At 37.2% G+C, this 24,511-nt stretch overlaps 2 protein-coding genes across 6 annotated transcripts in view; one reads left to right on the top strand and one right to left on the bottom strand.

Annotated features, from left to right (window-relative positions):
* The window catches only part of DNAI7 (dynein axonemal intermediate chain 7), a 64,302-nt gene extending 55,951 nt beyond the window's left edge, over positions 1-8,351 (top strand). For all 3 annotated transcript variants that reach the window (XM_045811896.2, XM_045811897.2, XM_087855696.1), the window contains 4 exons: positions 2,215-2,429; positions 3,403-3,567; positions 5,002-5,115; positions 5,839-8,351. In XM_045811896.2, coding sequence (XP_045667852.2) covers positions 2,215-2,429; positions 3,403-3,567; positions 5,002-5,115; positions 5,839-6,114 — 770 coding nt within the window. In that variant the 3' untranslated portion in view covers positions 6,115-8,351. The remainder of the gene's footprint in view (positions 1-2,214; positions 2,430-3,402; positions 3,568-5,001; positions 5,116-5,838) is intronic.
* The window catches only part of IRAG2 (inositol 1,4,5-triphosphate receptor associated 2), a 122,769-nt gene continuing 104,582 nt past the window's right edge, over positions 6,325-24,511 (bottom strand). For all 3 annotated transcript variants that reach the window (XM_087855699.1, XM_087855697.1, XM_087855698.1), the window contains 12 exons: positions 23,383-23,440; positions 21,494-21,557; positions 21,381-21,408; positions 20,981-21,121; positions 19,086-19,220; positions 12,549-12,696; positions 11,635-11,678; positions 10,045-10,107; positions 9,886-9,932; positions 9,497-9,598; positions 7,646-7,753; positions 6,325-6,837 (listed from right to left, as the gene is read on the bottom strand). In XM_087855699.1, coding sequence (XP_087711825.1) covers positions 6,594-6,837; positions 7,646-7,753; positions 9,497-9,598; positions 9,886-9,932; positions 10,045-10,107; positions 11,635-11,678; positions 12,549-12,696; positions 19,086-19,220; positions 20,981-21,121; positions 21,381-21,408; positions 21,494-21,557; positions 23,383-23,440 — 1,182 coding nt within the window. In that variant the 3' untranslated portion in view covers positions 6,325-6,593. The remainder of the gene's footprint in view (positions 6,838-7,645; positions 7,754-9,496; positions 9,599-9,885; positions 9,933-10,044; positions 10,108-11,634; positions 11,679-12,548; positions 12,697-19,085; positions 19,221-20,980; positions 21,122-21,380; positions 21,409-21,493; positions 21,558-23,382; positions 23,441-24,511) is intronic.

Raw genomic sequence — 24,511 nt, 5'->3', positions numbered from 1 at the left:
ATTGGCCAAAGCAACCTTTTTCATGACACATCTCCAAAGGCAAGAGAAACAAAAGATAAAATGAACTTATGGGACTTCATCAAGATAAAAAGCTTCTGCACAGCCAAGGAAACAATCAAAAAAACTAAGAGGCAGCCCACGGAATGGGAGAATATATTTGCAAATAACACTACAGATAAAAAACTGGTATCCAAGATCTACAAAGAACTCCTCAAACTCAATACACGAGGAACAAATCAACAAATCAAAAAATGGGCAGAAGATATGAACAGACACTTTTCCAATGAAGACATACAAATGGCTAACAGACACATGAAAAAATGTTCAAAATCATTAGCCATCAGGGAAATTCAAATCAAAACCACACTGAGATACCACTTTTCGCCAGTTAGAATGGCAAAAATAGACAAGGCAAGAAACAACAATTGTTGGAGAGGATGTGGAGAAAGGGGATCCCTCCTACATTGTTGGTGGGAATGCAAGTTGGTACAGCCACTCTGGAAAACAGTGTGGAGGTCCCTTAAAAAGTTAAAAATTGAGCTACCCTATGACCCAGCCATTGCACTACTGGGTGTTTACCCCAAAGATACAGACGTAGTGAAGAGAAGGGCCATATGCACCCCAATGTTCATAGCAGCATTGTCCACAATAGCTAAATCGTGGAAGGAGCCGAGATGCCCTTCAACAGATGACTGGATTAAGAAGTTGTGGTCCATATATACAATGGTATATTACTCAGCTATCAGAAAGAACGAATTCTCAACATTTGCTGCAACATGGACGGCACTGGAGGAGATAATGCTAAGTGAAATAAGGCAAGCAGAGAAAGACAATTATCATATGATTTCTCTCATCTATGGAACATAAGAACTAGGATGATCGGTAGGGGAAGAAAGGGATAAAGAAAAGAGGGGTAATCAGAAGGGGGAATAAAACATGAGAGACTATGGACTATGAGAAACAAACTGAGGGCCTCAGAGGGGAGGGGGGTGGGGGAATGGGATAGACCGGTGATGGGTAGTAAGGAGGGCACGTATTGCATGGTGCACTGGGTGTTATACACAACTAATGAATCATCGAACTTTACATCGGAAACCGGGGATGTACTGTATGGTGATTAACATAATATAATAAAAAAGCATTAAAAAAAAAATCCTGTCATAGTATGGAATATTGAACTGGGCCTTAAGAGACTAAGAGAACATTGGCATGCAAGTGTTTGTGTGGCCATACATTCTCCTTTTTCTTGCGTGTATACCTAGGAATGGAATTGCTGGGTTGAATGGTAAATTAATGTTTAACTTTTTAAGAAGCTGTCAGATTGTTTTTCAAACTAATTGTACCATTTTACATTTCTGGCAGTATGATATGAGGTTTCCCACCTTTCACATCCTTGCCAAGATTTGTGATTCTCTTTTTTATTCTAGCCTTTCTAGTGAGTATGAAGTGGTATTTCAGGATTTATAATTTGTATTTCCCTAATAACTGATCATGTGTGGAGTATCTTTTTGTATGTGTTTATTATCCCTTACTAGTTCTTTGGTGAAATGTTTACTCAAATCTTCTTCCCACTTTTAAATTGGGTTGTGTTTTATTATTAACTTGTAAGAGACACAAAAGACCACCTGCATATGATTGTATTTAAATGTAAAGTCCAGAAAAGACAAATCTTTATAGACAGGAAGTATATTAATGGCTGCCTGTGGCTAGAGGTGAGAATGGGACTAATTAACTATAAAATGGGCAAGAGGGATCTTATGGAGAGAATAATAATGCTCTAAACTGGATTGTGGTAATGGTTGCACAACGGAGTGAATTTACCAAAAATATATACTTATCACAGGTGAATTTTAAAGTTTGTTTTTAACACGAGGTGAGGAGAGGTTCTCTAAAGGATTAAGTACTCTAGGAAGAAAGAACTGCGTGTGCAGAGGCTCAGCAGTGTATGATGCTGTTGGGGGAGGAGGAAAAGCATAGCTAAAACCAGGGGTAGAAGTGCAAGGGATGAAGCCAGAAACATGAGTCTTCATTCTGAAGGCCGTACATACCGTGCTGAGGAGTATTTTGCCTCCCAGCAAAAGTGGCTTTTTGTAGAGATTCTCTTCTAAATGCAAAAGATCAATTTATACACCTTTGCAGTTATTTGGGTGGTTTCATTTATCTTATTTTTGCATAGAAAAAAATGAAACTGTTACTTTCTTCCTTATTATGAAGGTAAACATTGGCAAACTGATGGCATCAGCAACGTCTCTTACAAATCAGAAGAAAGACTTCTAACATTCAGCCTAGAAACTTTTGGCCCTGTTACCTTGATTCAAGATACTCATATTAACATGCCATTCCAGTCATGGGAACTAAGACCGCTTGATGTGAATAAAGTACTTTTGACTGTGACTACAGTATTTACTGAGATTCAAATACAAATTAAGGTAAGTCACCGTTATAGTAAGTCCCATGAAAGAGGTAAACTGCGTTGACGACAGTGAAAGTATGTCAAAGTAATCAGTCACTGGTGATTTACATATTGAAATGTCTGTTATAAATATATTTAAAATATACTTTGAGCCATAATTTCTAAATGAAATAGCGATTGGATCAGTGTAACATGTAACAAATGAGGTGCAAATTTGTACCCTAAAGTTAGCAGAAATAGACCATTAATGAAGCTTGTAGCCTGTTGCAGTGTGACTTCCAGAGAGTTTTTGATCCACTCTAAAGAGGCTTCCTCTTTAAAACCAGATGAGAGTTGTGAACTGTGTACACCTTGAAATTGCCACTTTGTGAACTTTAAAACTGGATAATTTTGCATTATTATGTTAAATCTTTTATGTGTAAAAAAATTATCCTTAAAAGTTGCAACATGAATAGCTATCAAATAGCTACTGTAATTCAATGTGACAATATTCAGTGTCCTTAGATCATAACTCATACAATAGAAGGAGACCTGAGATCTTTTAGTCCCTTGATTGTTCAGATAAAGCCCCAAAAGAGTTCATCGACCAACTGGTTGAGATAACAGGGAGACTTTATGGCAGGCTTCTCAGAGCTGGCCCAAAACATAACTGTCCTGCATTTTTTTTTTTTTTAAGATTTTATTTATTTATTTGACAGAAAGAGAGCACAAGTAGGCAGAGCAACCGGCAGCGGGAGAAGGAGAAGCAGGCTTTCCACTGAGCAAGGAGCCCGATGCAGGGCTCCATCCCAGGACACTGGGATCATGACCCGAGCTGAAGGCAGCCGCTTACCCGACTGAGCCACCCAGGCGCCCCTGTCCTGCGTTCTTTTTAATACAGAATGATATAGAGCTAAAAAGCAAAACAAAAAAAAACCTAGTATGAAGAACCTAAAGGCTGGAAATGGCATTATGACATAGTAATTTATCTTTCTTCTTATTGAAACTAGGAAAACCTCTGCATGTTAGCGTCAGTCAAACTAAATAAAAAGCATTCCTCTATTTTGGAAGGAAAATGGATGACTCCTGTTTCTTTCATTTGTGCATTGAAAGAAGCTGGATTGAATATCTTCCCTAGTGGACACTCTCATTTTTATGTTGTTATAAATTATAAGGTAAGAACAAATCTTCCCAAATTTAATGTAATGGACATTTAGAATGTTAGCAAGTATTAAATGTTATGTAACTCTTCCGGTACATTTTAGGTTTTCTATATTCACTTATACAGAATTATAGTTAGGAAAGAATAAATGCCAAGACCAGAAATCCAGGGTTCTCTCAAGTTTAATAATCTTTCCCAAGAAAGTAAGCCTGTAGTATGATCTTCATATTGACAAATGGAGCATTATCCACAGCTGGTCAGTTTAATGCAAAGGTAGTTAGAGCAACTTTGCATTTTGTGTATTTTCATTCTTCTTCCAGGCTGGATATACGCCAGATTTCTTAAAAGAGTAAATGACTCAGCAGTTTCCCAAACATGACAACTTAGGCAAAATTAAACACACAAAAGGACCACTGATATACAGAACCCACTTCCTTCTGTTCCTTGGGAGAGGCTCCGTGTCTGCGTACTGCTTCACATTACTCATAAGGCTTTAGTTAAATAAGCTCCTTCCAGGTTAAACTGTGTGTTCCATGAAGATGAGGACTGTTATTTCATCACCTGTGATTCTTCTAGCACCTAGCATATTCCTTGAATCAGATGTTTAGTAAATATTTATGATATATAAATGAAGCCAAAGTAGGTTCTAATCATGAAAGATGTTCTTGGCTATTGACCTCTTTTGCACAGAACAAGTTTATAATATACCAGAAAATGACAATACAGGTAGACTTTTAGTGATTCTGAAGATATCACTAAGAGTGTGTACAGATGTGTAGGCAAAAACAAAACAAAAAAAACCCACCTTGGTGGTTTGTAGTTACACTACATTTGTAGTTACACTACAAATGCTGAAGGTGTAGTGTACTATTCATCTCAGAATACTCAAGAATTCTTTTTTTCTGAACACTTATATTCTAGCCATTGTTTTAGATGCTTAGGATCCATTAGTGAATAAAACAAAGGTTCCTGCCCTTGTGGAGCTTCCATTCTAGCAGAGGAAGGCAAAAATATACTAGATAATCTTATATTTTATATGGGAAAAAAAGGGCAGATCAGGAATCATGGGGTTAGGGCAATATACTATATCAAATAGGGTATTGGAGGAGGGGGCATTCATTGAGAAGGTAAGATCTGAACAAAACTTGAAGGCGGGGAATTTAGCCAAGTGGAGCTCAGAGCAAAAGGAGAAGCAAAGGAGATGATAATGGGGTGTGTGTTGGAGGGGGATGTCTGATCAGAGAGGCCCTTGCAGGTCATTGTTAGGACTTTGGCTTTTCTTCTGAGAGAAAAGCAACACCATTGCCCTGTCCTGACAGAGTAGTCACATAATCTGACTTACATTTTACATGGATTTTTCTGTGTTGAGAAGCGACTGTAGGAGGCCAAAGATGGAAGACTTGTTGAAAGGCTCTCTGATCAACTCTATTTGTTTTTATATTGACAGGATCCTTTGGTAGAAGTGAAAGCTTATCGACAACTGGCCCTGCTAAGTTCTGCTTTTGCATTTGGTTGGAGCAAATGGAATACAGTATGCAATTCAAAGAAAGTCATAGTTAAGGTATAGTATGCAAGAACCCATAAAACTACTTTGTCCTCCAAAAGAAGATACTCAAAAGCTAAATCAATGTAAGCCATGGTTTCTCCTCTTGAAAAGGTGAAAAAATTAACATTCAAAATAGTTTTAAAACTTCACTTTTATTTTGCCAAAAATATAAAGCCAAACTAAACTATATAAAGGTTATGCCTTCATTGTCCATTATGGTATCAAACACTCTTGACTTCAGGCTAGTGTCCTTATAGATTTTTATATCAACGTGAGAACAGATGGAAGCTTTTAATGTGAATATATCTATGATTCACAAACTTTTTCCTCAGAGATAGGCCTCCAGTTTTACTACTGCCTGATAAAAAAAGATATCAAATTCTAAAAGCTGATGAATGGTTTAGCATAGTGAGCCACCATATTTACTTGTGTATTGTGTGTTTCTCCCACTCGAATATAAGCTCCTTGAGGATAGGATTTTATTGTTGCAATTGTTATTAATACGTTCTTTGTTGTTATATCCCCAGCACCTAGAACATTCTCTGGCATATGGTAGCTACTCAATAAATCTGTTGAATGAATACCTTTTGATAAGCTCCATACAAACATGGTTTAAGAAATGACACTAAAGAATGTCTCTTTTACATTAGCAATTTTGGGGACTGAGTTCAAATTATACTCTGCCAAAATACCTAACAGAAGAACGATTAATGGATTTCTCGAATTCTTTTTCTTTAGCTGATGGAACACCTTACTGAAGAACCTATCCAGAAACCTAATTGGACCCTTTTGATGTTTAGTGGTGACAGAGCACAAAGGCTCAAGATCAATGAAAACAGTGAGACATTCTCTGAAGCCCTTAAAGAAGAAACTGAGTTTCATTCTACTTTGTATCACATGGTTGAGGATTTTGCTTCCAAAAAAGCAATGGAAAAAATTAGGAGCTCCAGCTGCCAGTTTATTGACTCTGTGTGCTATATGCTACTCTCAACTAGGTTACTCAGCTATTCGTAAGCCCACTGATAGATTTTATGCAGTATGAAGAATCAAGCAGCTTGGAGCAAAGTCAGGTATTTCTTCAATCAAATGTAAGGAGTGAATATATTTCAAGAGGTTATTAAAATCTAATAAAATTTTAGTATGAAATGCTCATATTATTTTTTAAAAAGTAGGGTTTTTTTCCTATGAATAGTTGGCCTACTGAGACTTTCACTTTTTACTCTATGAAGATTTGAATGGTTCTTTATTGCAATAAATTTTAACAAATATAATCTCTCCTCCTCAAAAAGCTCATTAAAAATCATAGGCAAGCTCCTCCCCACTGTATTTTAGTCGGAGAGGAAATCACAGAAAGAGGGAATGTAAAATATCTTACAGTTCTTCTGAGACCCTCTGGTTCAACGCCATAATATCCCAGCTAAAAATGACTAATTTACGAAGTTCAGATACTGAAACTTTAAAAATCAAGACACGCACATTAGGATGTGCTCTAGTCACACTGGTGGTGGTCCATTGTGTTGGAGTCTGGTAAATGGCCACAAGATTTGCTCTAGAGACATCCAGGAGTCCCCATCTGGTGTGGGAGCAGCATCCACGGCCTTCTGGAAAAATCTTCCTGTGAGGAAGCTCATCAAAGCTGCAAACAGTACAATGAATGCAACAGAAAGCCAGAGCGCCTTATTCGCCTTTCTGAAGGAAGTCTTGAGATTTGTTGCCCAGGAAGCTACTGTGTCATAACTATAAGGAAAAGACAAAATCAGAATTTGGTCATAGCAACAACCTGTTATTAGAAACACCCCTTTGGCCAACAATACCAGTCAAGTCATTGATCTGCCCTACGTACCACAAACATTGCCTCGTAATAAGCTACATAACGTGACCTGCTGTTTCAGTTTGGGCCACAGTTTGTCCCACTCCCACCCCAATCATTTTTAGAATTAGAGAAATGATTTGGAGTTAAGAAATGCTATGGTGATGATCTGAAAACGACTCAGGCATTACTTAACTCCTAACAAGAACATTTGAGTATTTATCTCATTCTTTCAATCAGGTAAGGCAACTTAAATTCCTACAGTAGAAACAAAAATGTTATTGAGTAGAGCATGATGTGTGTGTGTGTGTGTGTATACATATGGCACTTATTTCTCACCATACCCTGGACTTTTGCTATACTGAAGTTATTTAAACTATTTTTAGTTTAAGAAATGACACACAAGAAAAGCTTATTAATAACATTATATAAGTCTTAGCATTTTACATGTGCTACTACTGTCACCCCTATCTGCTAGACGAAGAAATTGGTGCTCAAAAGTAGATGAGCTTGCCTCGGCCATCTGCCTCCAGAACCGAGTTCCTAACACTGTGAACCGTCACAGCCTCCGGGATAACTTCTGTAGACCATGTGAGGTTTTTTGTTTTTTTTTTTAATCTTAAATTTAACAATTTGACAGGTGTTTTAGTGCTTTGACTAAGATTAATACTGTTAACCCTGCCTCATCTCTCCCCATCCCACAAAAATGGTATCCTTAGCAAGCAGACAACTTACATTGAAGAGCCATCCCATTTTGATGGATTATTTCTCTTTTCAGAAAGACTGGGCTTTCTTGTCCTTTCTACTATTTCTTCTTCAGGTGGTTCTGAGTCATCTTTAGTTCTGTAAATAAATATTATGTTTAAATGCTTGAAACTCTGGATAATATACCAGATTATAAAATAGTACTAAATTTTATTGTATTACTACAGAGGTTCTCAAGTATTTCTTTTGCTTTAGAAAGATTTGATACATAATTCTAAAATCAAATCACTAAATTTTTATAGGAATTTAGTTTTAAAAACCTGCTGTATTTAGAAAAATGTTTGTTACAGGAAGTTGGGATACTAGCCAAAGGATTAATAAAAAGGAGAAATTGACAAAGAACATGTAGAAGTTTGTTGGTTATCACCACTCATAATTAACCAGTATTATTTCTTTCTCTGATTGTGTATAGTAACCGTACTTTAAAAAACAAAGGTGAATATTTCTTCCTTTGTATTTTTTTTACTCAGCATATGGTAAAATTTTTCTCCTTCTACCACATAATAACAGTGGATTTTATGCTAAACTGGAGTAACACCAAAGTGTCATTTCTTTAAAAATCTTAAGTGTTTATAAAAATATGTTCAGTACAAAGATAGCTAAAATCAATATTTAATGAGCTGGGAAATAGAAATCGGATCAAATATATTTTAAATAAAATCATATTGTCTAATGAGCTGTTCCTTTAACTTGAACAAAACTTGTTTCATTATGGATTTGAATTCCAAGCTCCTAATGCTCTCACTACTACCAAAAGCAACTGTTTCATAAAATCGCTTTTTTTTTTCTCCTTCTTGGACATCTATAGGGAATGTGTGTGGCTGGTTTCAGTTTTTAAAGGAAACCGGGCCCAGGGCGCCTGAGTGGAACCGTCAGTTAAATGTCAACTCTTGATTTGGGTTTGGGTCACGATCTTGGGGTTGTGGGATCGAGCCCCACTTGGACTCCACTCAGCGGGAGTCTGCTTGTCCCTCTCCCTCTAAAATAAATACATAAAATCTTAAAAAAAAAATAAGGCCCAAAAGCCTGAATTCTTGTAAGATTCTCAAGATTCCAGTCTTTTCTACTGAGACGTCTTAGCGAACAAATCGTACCATACTAACAAAAAGCAAAAACTAGATTGTAATCTTTGAAGAAAACTTGATTTTCTTTTAACCCAGATCAGAAAAATCTATTCTGTTAACTCTAAATCTGAAGAGGGTTTTCAGCACATGCAGTAGGCTCCCAGGATTGTTTTTAAGAACAAACACAAAACCTGAGGGCAGGCACCATGTCTCGCTCATCTTTATACCCCTAGGATTGAGTGTCGTGTCTACCACAGAATAGGCGGGTAATGAACGTCTATAAAATGAACATAAAATCATTTCATTAAGATCTCTACAGATGAGGAAACAGAGACCAAATAAAGTTAATCTGTCCCATGTCACCCAAGGACTTAGAGGCAACATTCCTTCATGTCCCTCCTCTCCTATAGTTCTATAGTAATGCCAAGGTTTGTTTTTTAATCTAAGTGGATGGACATCTTACTTCTGTGGCTCTTTGTTGACCTTTCTCCCTGATGACCAGATACCTATACGGGAAAAAATAATCTTCACAATTCTGGCAAATTTCAGGGTCTTTCTAACGTAAGACCTCCGGCCTTGCAGTTTTGAGTGCTACAAGAGTAAATGTATTTGCAAATAACATTTATATAATGCTTTACGGTTTATAAAAGTCTGAATTATCTTTTGGATAATGCAGCATTCTCTCATTTCCATAGAATAAAAGTGATCCCCACTATTTCCCAGCTCACGTCAGGTTAACACACCAAGCTTTACCTACTTTAGTTCACATTTTTCTTCTTCAGCATCTGCCCAGGAATAGGTGCTAATAAATCGATGTAATGAGGGACGGTGTTCACTCTGCTTTGACCCCAAAATACGCCTAAGTAAAGACGATTATAGCCACTTGTCAAATTCAGTACATCTGTAGCCATTATCAGTTTATCTCCTACTACCTAAGTTAATACAAAAATTATGTGTTCTATTTTTTGTTGGCACATTCACATTATACTTCATAATAAAATTTCATGATTATACACCTATTTTATAATTATTGTGCATATACTCCGTGGAAATCAAATGTTACTTTGTTACTTAGTGCAAACATTTACTTCAGTCCATTAATAAAACAGCAGGGTTCCCAAAGAGCAACCATAAAATTACACCTACCAGCTGCTTGACCTCCTACTGAATCGGTCATTTTCCATCCCAGCCACCTTTAAATTTCAGATGTTAAAAAAATAATGAAATATGAATTTAGTGAAGTTTATGTTTTTGTTATATGAAAATGAATTTGCTTTTGACTAGAACACTTAGGAATTTGCTTACCATTCCTGCATTTCCAATATTTCTGGGCAAAGAGGCAATGGTCACCCTTCGGAGAGAAGATGGCTACCCGAAGAGGGCAAAGGTACATTTAGAAAACTATAAATATTTTATCATTGGATACAACACTAATGGATATCCTTGTACATACACATCCCTGCATGTGACCAGTGCTAAGTTAACCCGTAGACATATTTTGTTATGGCCAAATTGCCTTCCAGAAATATTGTACCAATTTATATTCTACCTTCTCCAACACTGGATGAGTATAATTTTTGCCAAATAAGGTTTCTTGTTTAGTTTTCTGGTGACATTGAATGAATTTTTTTAATGCGAATAATCGTGTGTATATATCTGCTCTGGAAACTATATGATCTTTGCCCATATTAATAATGATAATTCTGGCAGAAATTTTTTTCATTGTTAATGAAGCCGAATCTTTCTTCTACTATCGGTTCTTTTATGCAGAGGTTTTCCCAACTCGAGATAAATGTGCACCTATTTTCTAGCTTTTTTTTTTCATGGTTTCATTTTTTCCATGTAAGACATTTAAAGATGGGCATGATATTTTGATAAATGGATGTGTTTTTTTATCAGCCTTGAGATTTGCATGGGAAAATGTTAGATACTACTGTGATTCTTTAAATACAACTTCAGGAAATAAAAAATATATTTAAATGTAGGAAATAATCTAAAGAAGCTTAGTGAATCCTTTTCTTAAACCACCATTCCTAATCTCCTCGGTTAGCTCAGTATCAAGAATATCACATTGCAGTCCAAGAAATTTGGGTTCTCACCATGGTTCTGCCACTACATGATCATAACTAATCACTTAACTGCTGTGAAAGTGATTTTCCTCATCTGTGGAAGAGAGATTTGGATGGAATGATTTTAAAGTCTCTCAAAAACTGTGAAATCCTGATTTTCAAACTGGCAAAAACTGCTGGTTAACTTTCAATATCCCATTTCCCCTCTTTTTATTTAGTAAAGAACTCCTTGATTTTCAGTTAGGCACAAAGCCTCCAGAATTAAAAATGGATTTTCTAGTCTCATTTTCAACCAAAAATGAAAAGAAAATGTTATTTGGGACTTTTAGGAATTGTCATTAGAGGGAGAGGGAACACTTGTTTTTATGTCTTGCTTTTTCTTAGAATGTGACTCGATATAATGACCAGGACTTGGTCCCCCGGGTCCTGATGAAGCCACCCTAGACCCTGAGGTGGAAGCAGAGGGCTGAGGGTGATGAAGCAGCGAGGGGAGACTGGGCCCTATGGATTTTGTGAAGCCACTCTACCATTTTTGGACTGCCTTTTTCCGACTCCAGTTTTGCATGAGAGAAAAACTATCTGGCTTTCCTCTTGCTTTCAGGCAAACTTAACTGATGTACAAATATAGTAAGAAGTATAAAAGCATATATATATATATATATATATATATATATATATATATATATATATATATATAAACTTACACACATGCATGTCTATATAAATATACATATGATTTACGTTTAAAACCGTATTGTTTCAAATAATATTTTAAAACCATCTCATCCGTAACATTTGATAGACTGTTAAGTCAACTAGTAATTACCTTGGAGTTTAGGGAAGATGAACGCTTTTTAATTTGGCAGTCATCTGAAAGGAAAAACACATTTGCACATTTGAGGAATTACATAAACAATTTATTGCAATGGTCTTAATTCTTTACAAAGAAAAGCAATAGTCAGAAATACTTAAGACCCTAGAGACCACTGAACAGTAAATCTATCTGGTAATCATTTGGTGATTCATAACAATTACCATCGTAACTGATGGGATACTGTCCTCTCTGTCACTGTATACACCCACGATGCTTACCCAGCACATAGGAGACACTAAATGAATATATGCTAAATAAATAAATCCAAAACTACAGGTCAGAAGGTTATCAAATATGTTACTTTTCCTAGAAAAGGGAACAGATCATTAAAGTAATTCTGCTCAGCAAAGTTCACATTTCAAATAAAACTATTACAAGATATATATAAACCTTGTACTTTAAGGTATTTTCCATGGTCTCAGATGTCTCCTTATTTTCCAATCCATCTGCCAGCTTACTATGCCAGACTCATTCCTTCTTCAAGAAACAGAAAACCATTGTTGATGAGAGTGGCTCACTTAATGTGCTTTGCTTTGTGTGTGGAGAAAGAGCCAATTCTAACACACCCTAAGTAGAAGAACGTTAGAGTCAACTCTATAGGTTGGATGAAATATATTCTCTCATCTCAGCAATCTAAATTAATTTAATGATTTTTTGGTGTCATTACCAAAGAATATTCCTTGTGTCCCAACCTGTTTTCTAACTTACATTTTACTTTGGGCTATATAAATAACAAGAATGAATTATTATTCCAACATAACTTTAACCTAAGGGTTTTATACTAAAGACATAATAAAAATGAGTAAGAAAGAGAATGAAAGGAGAATCTGAGAAAAACATAACTGATACTATTAAACTTTTATTACCTTCATCTTCAAGAGGGTTAAAAGACCTTTCATTTTGCAGAAGAACCTGTTTCAGCTCTTCTAATTCAGCATGCTCTTTGGCATACATTCTCTTCAAGTTCTCTACATGCTGAATCATCACTTCAACTGCTTTACTAACCCGGCTCTCCTAGTAGGAAAAAAAGAAAAAAGAACCAATTTAGATTGAAAATATTATTCTTGATATCCAGTTAAAAAATGATTAGACAAATGCATCTATTTTCACTCCATCCCCAAATCTCACTAAAATGACAATGAAGGTTTTTTTGTTGTGTTTAGAGGGTATAAAGAAAATTTGAAAGCCTGCTAGTAGAAGGACTAGTGGGGAATGACTAAGATCTGAAAAGCTGAACCCTAACAAAGGTAGGAAAAACCTACAGATGACCTGGGCTGCACCACAGAAAGCCGTACAGGCTCAGGAATTAGTGGTGCCTCTGGAATTAAGCATGAAGGTCGATATGTGAACAGAAGAAATGGTTGAAAACCTGCAGAAAAAGTGATTAGATCTGCAGATCTCCTCCCTTATTCAGGCCAACTAAGCAACTTTCCTTCACCACTTTGCTGAAAGACTACAAACATTGGATGTCTGGAGAGAGAAACAGAGAGCCTGTAGATTGGGAAGTAACAGTTGATGAGGAATGGATCATACAGAAAAGAAGAGATTTAGGCAAAAGTCTGTATACATATTGAATACTGAGATTCCTAGCCTGGTATCTCCTTCCAACTTGCAAACACTGGTAGCCAGGCTTATACTTACAAAGCAGACAGTTGGAAGATTTTCTTCTGAGGAATCTATTACAGCAAGATAAAAGTCTTAAAGCTACTGACATCGAGAATATCCCAGTGAAACATCCCAGTCTGTGAAGCTCAGAGCCAATGAGAACCTTCCCCACCCAACATACAGCTCCCATTCAGCTATATAGAGGATCACCACTAGTCAGAGGAAAGCCTCTACCATGAAAGAGGAAAATCAACACAGAAAAAAACCAAGCTGGAGGAGAACAACTACAGAAAAGCTTCAAGGGAATTAGCAATATCTTCAGAGAGTTAAGAATAAGTGTTATATCCATGAAATAAGAACAAGATAAAAAAGCCTCATGCTAAGAATAAAAAGAATCTAGGAATTAAAAATATGACAAAAATACATAATAAAATAGTTTCAAGGTAAGGTTGAGGAAATCTCCCTGAAACTAGAGCAAAAAAACCCGAAAGGTAGAAAAGAGATGAAGGACCTGTTTAAGAGCTCCAACAGGCAAAGAACAGGAACTCAAGAAAGCATACAAAATTCCACAAAATGTGGAAAAGGAAATAACTCAAAAATTCTCTAGAACTCAAGAACATAACTTTCCAGCTCATGTCCATTCGGGTCTAAAACAGTAAATGAAAATAAACTCACATTTCAGTTAACATATAGGGTAATATTGGTTTCAGGAGCAGAATTTAGTGGGCATATGACACCCCATGCTCATCCCAACAAGTGCCCTCCTTCATCCCCATCACCCATTTAGTCCACCGCCTACTCACCTCCCCTCTAGCAACCCTCGGTTTGTTCTCTATAGTTAAAAGTCTCCTTTATAGTTTGACCCCCTCTTTTTTTTCTATCCACTATGTTCATCTGTTTTGTTTCGTAAAATCCACATATGAGTGAAATCATAGATAGTTGCCTTTTTCTGACTGACTTATTTTGCTTAGCACAATACACTCCAGCTCCATCCACTTCATTGCAAATGACAAGATTTCATTCTTTTTGATGGCTGAGTAATATTCCATTGTATATATACCACATCTTCTTTACCCATTCATCAGTCATTGGACATTTAGGCGCTTTCCATAGTTTGGCTATTGCTGATAATGCTGCTATAAATATCAGGGTGCACGTACCCTCCGAATCTGTATTTTTTATCCTTTGGGTAAATAGTAGTGGAATCGCTGGGACACAGGGTAGTTCTATTTTTAACTTCTTGAGGAACCTCCATACTCTTTTCCAGAGTGGCTGCACCCGTTTGCATTACCACCAACAGTGTAAAATATCCCCCTTTCTCTGTATCCTCCCCAACATCTGTTGTTTTCTGTGTTAATTTTAGCCATTTGGACAGGTGTGAAGTGGTCTCTCATTGTAGTTTTGATTTTTGTTTCCCTGATGATGGGTGAGGTTGAGCATCTTTTGTCTGTCAGCCATCTGGATGTCGTCTTTGGAAAAATGTCTATTTATGTCTTCTGCCCATTTTTTACCTGGATTATTTGTTTTTTGGGTATTGAGTTTAATAAATTCTTTGTAGATTTTGGATACTAACCCTTAATCAGATGTCATTTGCAAATATCTTTTCCCATTCCAAAGGTTACCTTTTACATTTGTTGATTGTTTCTTTCACTGATTCAATTTCATTACATCCTTCTGTTCAGGTTTTCCATGTCTTCCTGATTACAATTTGGAGGATTGTATATTTCTAGGAATTTATCCATTTCTCCCATGTCGTCCAGTTTGTTGGTACATAATATTTTATAGCAGTCTCTTATAATCCTATTTTTGTGATGTCAGTTGTTATTTGTTCTCTTCCCTGATTTTGAGCCTCTCTTTTTATCTTAATGAGTCTAGGCTAAAGGCTTACCAGTTCTCCATATCGTTTCAAAGAAACATCTCTTGGTTTCATTGATATATTTTTGGGGGTCTCTATTTCATTTATTTCTGCTCTGATCTTTATTGCTTCCTTCCTTCTACTAAATTTGGGCTTTGTTCTTTTTCTAGTTCCTTTAGGTATAAGATTAGATTGTCTGAGATTTTTCTTGGTTCTTGAGATAGGGCTGTAAAAACTATAAAAGTCCCTCTTAAACCTTCTTTTTCTGCATCCCAAAGATTTTACACCATTGTATTTTCATTTTCATATGTCTTCATAACATCCTCTTTCTTTGCCCACTGGTTGGTCAGTAGCATGCTGTTTAGCCTCCCAAGTGTTTGTATCTTTTCAAGTGTTTTCTTGTAATTGATTTCTGGTTTCACACTGCTGTGATCAGAAAAGATGCTTGATATGATTTCAATCTTATTAAATTTATTGAGATTTGTTTTTTGGCCTAACATGTGATCTAACCTGCGGAATGTTCCATGTGCTCTTGAAAAGAATGTGCATTCTGCCAGTTTTGGATGGAATGTTCTATATGTGTCTGTTAAGTCCATATGATCTAATGTCTCATTCAAAGCCACTGTTTCCTTATTGATTTTCTGACTGGTTGATCTATCTGTTGATGTGACTGGGGTATTAAAGTGCCCTACTATTATTGTATTACTGTCAATTTCTCCCTTTATGCCTATTAATAGTTGCTTTATGTATTTAGGTGTTTCTGTGTTGGGTACATAGATATTTACAATTTTATATCCTCTTGTGGATTGATCCCATTATCATTATGTAATGCCCTTCTTTGTCTCTTGTTACAGTTTGTTTAAAAGTCTATTTTGTCTGTCCCTTAATAAGTTAAAAATTGAACTACCCTATGATCCAGCAATTGCACTACTGGGTATTTACCCCAAAGATACAGACGTAGTGAAGAGAAGGGCCATATGCACCCCAATGTTCATAGCAGCATTGTCCACAATAGCTAAATTGTGGAAGGAGCCGAGATGCCCTTCCACAGATGACTGGATTAAGAAGATGTGGTCCATATATACAATGGAATATTACTCAGCCATCAGAAAGAACGAATTCTCAACATTTGCTGCAACATGGACGGCACTGGAGGAGATAATGCTAAGTGAAATAAGTCAAGCAGAGAAAGACAATTATCATACGGTTTCACTCATTTATGGAACATAAGAAATAGGAAGATCAGTAGGAGAAGGAAGAATGAAGGGGGGGTAAACAGAAGGGGGAATGAACCATGAGAAACTGTGGACTCTGGGAAACAAACCGAGGGCTTCAGAGGGGAGGGGGGTGGGGGATTGGGCTAGGCCGGTGATGGGTATTAAGGAGGGCACATATTGCATGGTGCACTGGGTGTTATACACAAATAATGAATCATGGAACATTACATCAAAAACTAAGGATATACTGTCTGGAGACTAACATAATAAAAAATTATTATTAAAAAAAAGTCTCTTTTGTCTGAAAAAAAAAGTCTATTTTGTCTGATATAATATTGCTACCCCAGATTTTTTTCATTTCCATTTGCATGAAATATTTTTTTCCATTCCTTCACTTTCAGTCTGTATGTGTCTTTAGCTCTGAAGCATGTCTCCCGTAGGAAACACATAGATGGGTATTGTTTTATTATTCATTCAGTCATCCTATGTCTTTTGATTAAAGCATTTAGACCATTTGCATTTCACGTAATGCAATTATTGCTACATATGTACTTATTGCCATTTTGTTCATTGTTTTCTGGTTGCTTTGTAGTTCTTCTCGCTTCCTTTTTTCTTCTCTTGTTCTCTTCCCTTGTGATTGATGACTTTCTTTAGTGTTACGCTTGGATTCCTTTCTCTTTACTTTTTGTGTATCTATTATAGGTTTTGGGTTTGTGGTTACCATGAAATTCATACATAACATCATAAGTACATAGGAGTCTATATTAAGTTGATGGTCATTTAAGTTTGAACACAGTCTAAACAAACTACGTGTTTACTCCCATGTCTCATGAACAGAAAGGAGACCAGTCTGGCTGGAATGCAATAATTCAGGAATATTATCATAGGAAAAATAAATTTCAAAAGGTAAGAGGGCAGGGGACTTGTGTAGATTTTTAAGCCATCAAAAGGATTTGGGGTTTTATTCTGAAAAAAGTGAGGAGCTACTGGAGGACTTTGAACCAAAAAGAAACATGATCTAGGGCGCCTGGGTGGTTCAGTTGGTTGTGTCTGCCTTTGGCTCAGGTTATGATCCCAGGGTCCTGGGATTGAGTCCCATGTCAGGCTCCCTGCTCAGTGTGGCGCCTACTTCTCCCTCTCCCGCTGCCCCTCCCCTCCGCTCATGCTCTCTTCTCTCTCTCTCACTCCCTCTCTCTCAAAATAAATAAATAAAATCTTTAAAAAAACAAAAACAAAAAAGCATGATCTAGCTTACATTTTAGAAGGTTTATTCTGGCTGCTTTATGGAGAACAGACTATGTTGCAGGGAGTAGTGGGTTTGAATGGAAACAGGGATACCATTTAGGAAGATACTGTATTAACTGTAAAAAAAAATAGAATGGTAGCTTAGATAGGTGGTAGCAGTGGGAAAGAAATAAGCAGTTGAATTCTGATAGTAAATAGGATTTTTTCTGATGGTAGAGTAATTACGATTTTCTATAGGATTAGAGGTGAAGTGTGAGAGAAAATGGTTGAGAATTACTCCCAAGAATTTTCAATCTGATCAATTTTGAGATAAGATTATGTGTGGAATAGGTTTTGGAGATACCATAAGCAGTTCATTTGTGTATGTGTTGTTTGAGTTGTTTGTCAAACATCCCAGTGGAAATGCTGCATCCATAGTAGTATATTCTGGTCTGGAACTCATGGCAAAAGTTTAGGATAAGCACCTGAATTTGGGAGTCATCAGCTGACCACACAGGATGGTATGGGTTGAAGGAAGATGGACATCACATGTACAAGCGGGGAGCCCTGGGGCTCACTGATACTATGAAGCCAGGGAGAATGGTGGGACTCATACAGGAGCCTGGAAGGGAGTGATCCATGATGTTGAGAGAAAAAACAGGAGAATGTGGACCTGAAAGCCAAGTGAGGAGAGTGTTTCCAGGAGGAAGAAGAGCTCAGACATGCTTAGTATAGATCAGCTAAGGAAAATGAGTAGGTTAAAGGCATTTAGAGATTTCAGAGCAATTGGGAGGAGAGAAATTGGAGACAGTGAGTACAATTCTGTTGAGGAAATTTGCTATAAATGGAAGCAGAGAAAGACAGAGGAGAAATGGTCAAAGATTATTTTGCTTGTGTTTATGTTATTTTTTCCCATCTGAAAAACAACATATTTGTGTACTCACGGGAGTGATTCAATATAGTGGGGAAAATTGAAGATGGAAGAAAGTAGGGAGATTCTGAGCCCAAGATTCTGAGTAAATTAGGAGGAATGGGTTCTGGTATGCAGGTGAAATGGTTAGCCTTAGACAAGCTTAGAGACAACACACATTTTGTACTGGGAAGGAAGGAAAAGCATGAGGGTTCAGGTGTTACTAGGTTTGGAACTTGTGGCAATTCTCTTTTGAATGACTCAATGACTCACTGAGGCAGGAAGCAGTCATTATTTGACAGAGAAGAGGGGAAACAACATGATGATGGTTTGAAGAGAAAGGAGAAGGTATGAAACTGATATTTGGAAGAGATTCTTTGGATGGTTGTCACTGGCTAATGCTATTAAGAGAGGGGTTTTTTTTTTTTTACATTTTTATTTGCATATTCCATTTTCTCTATATTAAACACATATGTCTTATACAACACAGAGGTATTTTTTAAATTTTTTTCCTAGAAATGTAATCCACAATCTCAGGGAAAAGAAATCCTTTCAGTAATTTCATTTAGTTAAAGAAATGGAGACAGATTACCTGATTAATGGCTCCCAGCATCTCAGCCTTACTGGCCACTCGTGCAGTGCACTGACTAAGAAATGTTATACTCTTCTCCAGCTTCTTAACAATTTCCTGGGCATGGTTGTCATCTTCACAAAGAGGTGTTAAAGACTGCACAGAAAGCAAAGTATTAAAATATATCCAACCCAAGCATTCAGCGAGTGACTCTAAAAGTGACTATGTTGGAGATACAGATGACAGTCACATTTCAGTTATCTTGGTGTAACGTGAAAAGCAGCAGCAAAGACCAATAATGAATGATATTGAAATATTAATATCTTTGTTGGCTATCAAGGACACCTACACAGATGTTCACAAAACCTTTAATATCTTATCTCAATCTCTTCCTTCCTTCCTTTCCAAATTTGCCCTTTCTTCATACATATTTACATCACTTTCCACAATTGACAGAATGACATATACTTAATGGTAAAAAATTATGCTTATGAATGAGTTGAATATATTATATGAGGAGCATGGCTTGAACTTTTTTTTTAAAAGATTTTATTTGAGAGAGAGAGAGAGAGAGCGTGCGCACAGAGGGAGAGGGAGAAGCAGGCTCCCGCTGAACAGAGAGCCCAATATTAGGCTCAATCCCAGGACCCTGAGATCATGACCTGAGCCACAAGTAGACGCTCAACCTACTAAGCCACCCGGGCACCCCGGTTTGAACTTTTAATAAAAGTAGTGAAAACATACGAGATTTAGATATGGCTCTGACTACACTTACTCTTCCATTGATGACAAAGCATTATGGAGCTGGCTCGATGGGCCACTGCCTTCTGAATATTTCTTTCAAACCTGTGCCCTTGATCCAAGATGATGGCCTTCCTGGCGGAGAACCATCCATCCCACTAGGGTGGAGACAGTTAAGAGGACAGCAGTTTTGGAAGCAAACAAGCCACTGCTTATTAGCTATGTGACCATCAGCAAATATCTAAGACTTGCCCAAATCTAAAACACCATAAATTGTGTATATCATTTTAAAAAGGAAAAGTAAGGGCGCCTGGGTGGCACAGTTCAGCATCCAACTCTCGGTTTCGGCTCAGGTCGTGATCTCAGGGTCATGGGATTGCTCAGCAGAGACAAACACTGTATGATTTTACTTATATGAGGTACCTGAAGTAGACAGATTCATGGAAATAGAAAGTAAACTGGCGACCAGGGGCTGAGAGGAGGAGGAAGGGGTGTTGTTTAATGGGTACAGAGTTTCAGCGTGCAAGATGGAAAAGTTCTGAAGATCAGTTTTAGAACGATGTGAACATACTCAACACTACTGAACTGTACGCTTATGATGGTAAATATGGTAAATTTGATGTTATGTGTTTTTTACTACAATAAAAAAAAGAATACGGTTTCTTAATTTTTATTTTTTTTTCCAAAAATAACCTCTTAATTTTCCAACCCATCTCTATATTTATGGTGATTTCACAAAATGGAAAAATAGTAGTGGTTACCTACATACCTAGAGAGGGCTTGCCCATCACCTGACAAGACTAAAATCAATCACCATTGTCTTTTTTCAGTTAATTAAATGGAAATAGACTTTTGATTCTCTTCTTTGAAGTTTAAAATTGATATTATCTCCTATGGCTCAGTTTCCTGCATGATGACTCTTCTGCCTGAAACCTATTTGAACGTCCAGAGAAGGTAGGTGACTCACGATGACTTTACAAGGCACTTGTTTTATTAGTGAATCTTTTATCTTAGCCTGATCCCGAATTCTTACTTCCTATTAATGACATCTGAGTCAGGCAGGGCTTGGTACCTGGTGTTGGTTTTAGTCATACAAGTAAACTCTACCTAATTTTGAAAACATTATTAACAATATGATCGTCCAATGTGTAGCTCCCAAATGTCAGGATTCTCACCTCTAACAGCTTTAAACAGTTACTGATCTCTTTCTTCAAATTTTCTTCTGCCAGGTCTCGTGATCTTTCTTCAAGCTTCACTCTCTTCTCCAAGGTGAACCAGTCACACTTAAATCCCAAAGATAATCTGAGAAATTCAGCCTGTTGTCAAAATAATGTGAGGGTGAGGGGAGAAAACTAGTTGTAGCGAAATATTTCCGTTTAACACCGGATTAAGCTGAGCCGTTTCTTTTTCCTCCCAGCAACATAAAGCTGGCCTGCATCGGCCTTCCCTGCACTTAGCCACTGCCAAGCCAGCCAGACACCAAACGCACAGCAGCTTGTGCAAAAGTATGAAGTGATTATAGACAAGGGAGTCAGAAACACTTTTTTTTTTTTAACTTAAAGGGAAAAAACTCACCTCCACTTCCTTCTCATTAGCAGAAGTGCTGTAGGATAAGACAAAAAATTTATTCAAACATAATTCAACAGAAAAGCAAAAACTGTGAGCATGCCATGTGAAGAAGAACTTACTTGTCACTTTGTCTAAAGTTCACGGATTTCACAGTGGTTACAGGAAGAGAGGAGACAGCAGTGTCTATTAAAAGACAATAAAATAGTATTGGGTTACAAAGGTTCCCAGCTGAAGGCACATTCATCAAATGTCCTCTCTCCACCACACAAAGGCATTTTATTGAAGGATGTCTGAAATTATAGCCAGTTAATTATAGCGTTTGCTTCAGAGCACCGGGGTGGCTCAGTCACTTAAGTGTCTGCCTCTGGCTTGTGTCACAGTCCCAGGGTCCTGGGATCCACGGAGCCGCACATAGGGCTCCCTGCTCTGCAAGGAGACTGTTTCTCCCTCTCCCTCTGCTGCTCCCCCTGCTTGTGCTGTCTCTCTGGCTCTTTCTGAAATAAATAAAATCTTTTAAAAAAATAATGCATTTGCTTCAATATAAGATCATGTTATGCTATGCTATTGGGATCACGATGACATTAAAATCATTGGCTCATACGTTAGCCTGTGAGTAATCTGAAACCTGAAGATACCTCAGAGTCCAGGAGGAGCCCAACTGCTCTCTTTGCATTTGAATGTTTATTTAACTTGATCCCATGGCTAAATGCATACCTTCTTCTATTACCCTAGTCCTTCTTCAGACCAAGGTTTTAACAGCAGCGGCAGGAGGAGGAGGAGTCATTGTAGCAGCAGTAGTAAGAGTAGTAGTACAATAATAGTAATAATAACAGCAACAATAAATACGGTATCACACATGTGTCACAAGTCATATATGCTGGTCCCCAAACAGGGCTCTTTATACATATTAATGATACTCTTCATGACAACTTCACAAAGACGACAATATATTAGTTAATAAGAGCATTAGAGTTGAAAAAACCTGATTTAAGTCCCAGCTTTGACCCTTACGGCTTTGTGACCTGGAACAAGTCACAGCTTCATCAAATCATCTACAAAATAAGGATGATATTATTTTTCTATAGTGCCTTTTAAAGAACTTTGCCAAGTACTTTTCTAACTGATTTATACCTAATTTATTCAATCCTCAGAGCAAACCTGTGGAAGATACTGCTATCATCTACAGTCTACAGGCTAGGAAACTGAATTGCAATTTACCTATTTTACATAGGTATTTGGGGGAACCAAATGAAACGATGCACATAATTTAGGGGCGCCTGGATGGCTCAACTGGTTAAGTGCTTGCCTTAGGCTCAGGTCATGACCTCAGGGTCCTGGGATTGAGATCGGGCTCCTCGCTCAGCAGGGAGTCTGCTTTTCCCTCTCCCTCTGCCTGCTGCTCCCCCTTCTTGTGCTCCCTCTCTCCCTGTGTCAAATAAATAAAATCTTAAAAAAGAATTTAGTCCAGAACTTAGCATATGACATATTCTCAATAAAGGTTAATTTTTGTAACTCATCATTTCCATTTTGCAGATGAGGAAGTTGACTCTCAGGTTAAATAACCTACTGAACTCAAAGCTAGTCGTCACCCAGTATAGTCAGTGTGACTTCAAAGTCTCAACTCTATCCACGACTCCATCCTATTGGAGATGAAATGGGGAAGGAAGCATATTAGCACTTATTCTTTAAATACTATCTTATTTACTTTTGGATAGGATAATAAAAAAGATCTCAAAGTAGAGCTTAGAATTTACTGCCAACATTGGGATGGTTCTTTGTTCACAATAATGTATAGTTATTACAAGTCCTTTGGGGCTTAATAGTTAATGCAACATAAATGTGGCTTTTCAAAAATGATACAAATTGAATCAAGAATCAGTTTTATTGGCTGATTTTAGCTAGAGATGCATAATTATAGGTACCATGTCTTTACTCAGAAAGATTTCACCCATAAAAATATAAGCAGGAACAAAAGTTCACATGGGGGTTGGGAGAGAACATTCCTTACCTCCTGCAGCACATTTTTTTCTATTCTCATCTATTGTTTCTGGTTCCTCCTTTGCTTCCTAAAATCATAAAGAGATTTTATTGCTGTACATAGAGTGGAAATCCTTCATAACCAATCATTTCCCAACTTCCTGTCCTCTCCTAACCCTACTCTATCAAAAACACTGTGGTATTCAAAGAACTTAACTAGAGGTTAAGAAGAAAACAGGACTGGCTCTTAAGGGGTTTCCAACCTAGTTGAGGTACAAAAGACAGAAACATATGAACAGGTGTAAATGTGACAGAAATCACCATAAGGCAAACTAGGATTGCCAAACAAATGAGATGTGAATAAATACGTGCTCTACAAAGGGAGGGGAGAGATACCATGGCTTGAGAAGCATGGAAAGTCTCTACAGACAAGGAACAGGCTGGAGCTTGATGGAATGGGAGGACTGGATGGATAAAGAGGTAGGGGTGATCTAGGACTATCACATGTAGCATTCTAGATGGGCTCTTGGGGAACTTGTGGCAAAAGTTGCAGGTAGGACTATGTTATGTTAGGCTTTTACTCCATATAAATACATTTTAAGGTCACTGACCAACCAACCTACAAATATATCTATACAACAAGAATTACCATAATAAGAGGGTTCTACTATACTGCCTGCGAAAATCTAATGAGAAAGCAAAGGTGTAAAATCATTGTTATGGTGATAAAAATATTCTCAGAAATCTTCCCTGAAAAATAAGTCTAAGACAAATTTCCTCGGTAGAGCCATTGATTCCATGTCATGTAACTTTTAGAGAAATGAAGCTAAGATTTTGATAAAATGTAACAAATGCAATAATACAGGTAAAGCACTGGATCATTCTTATCAACATTTAAATATTCTTAAGTTTTCTGAATCCTCCCTCAACACCCTGATCTCTTCCAGATATGGCATCTTCTTCCAATCCTATCCTTTATGGCCATGCTGCGTCTGGGAAGAATTGTCCATGGTTGCTGGTCCCAGTTTTTCAGCTCTTCTGTCTCTGTACCCAATACTCTAAAAAAAGTTATCAGTGAACTCTCTGTGGCCAAATTCAATGGAAAAATTTCCGTCTTTATCTTGACTTCACTGTAACACCTAAAATGATCTATAAACCTC

The sequence above is a fragment of the Ursus americanus genome, chromosome 25 (assembly GCF_024610735.1).
Source record: "Ursus americanus isolate L20-20 chromosome 25, mUrsAme1.1.p, whole genome shotgun sequence".
NCBI classification, from domain to species: Eukaryota; Metazoa; Chordata; class Mammalia; order Carnivora; family Ursidae; genus Ursus; species Ursus americanus.
The sequence above is the reverse complement of the archived record's forward strand: the minus strand, read 5'-3'. Positions and strand labels throughout refer to the sequence as shown.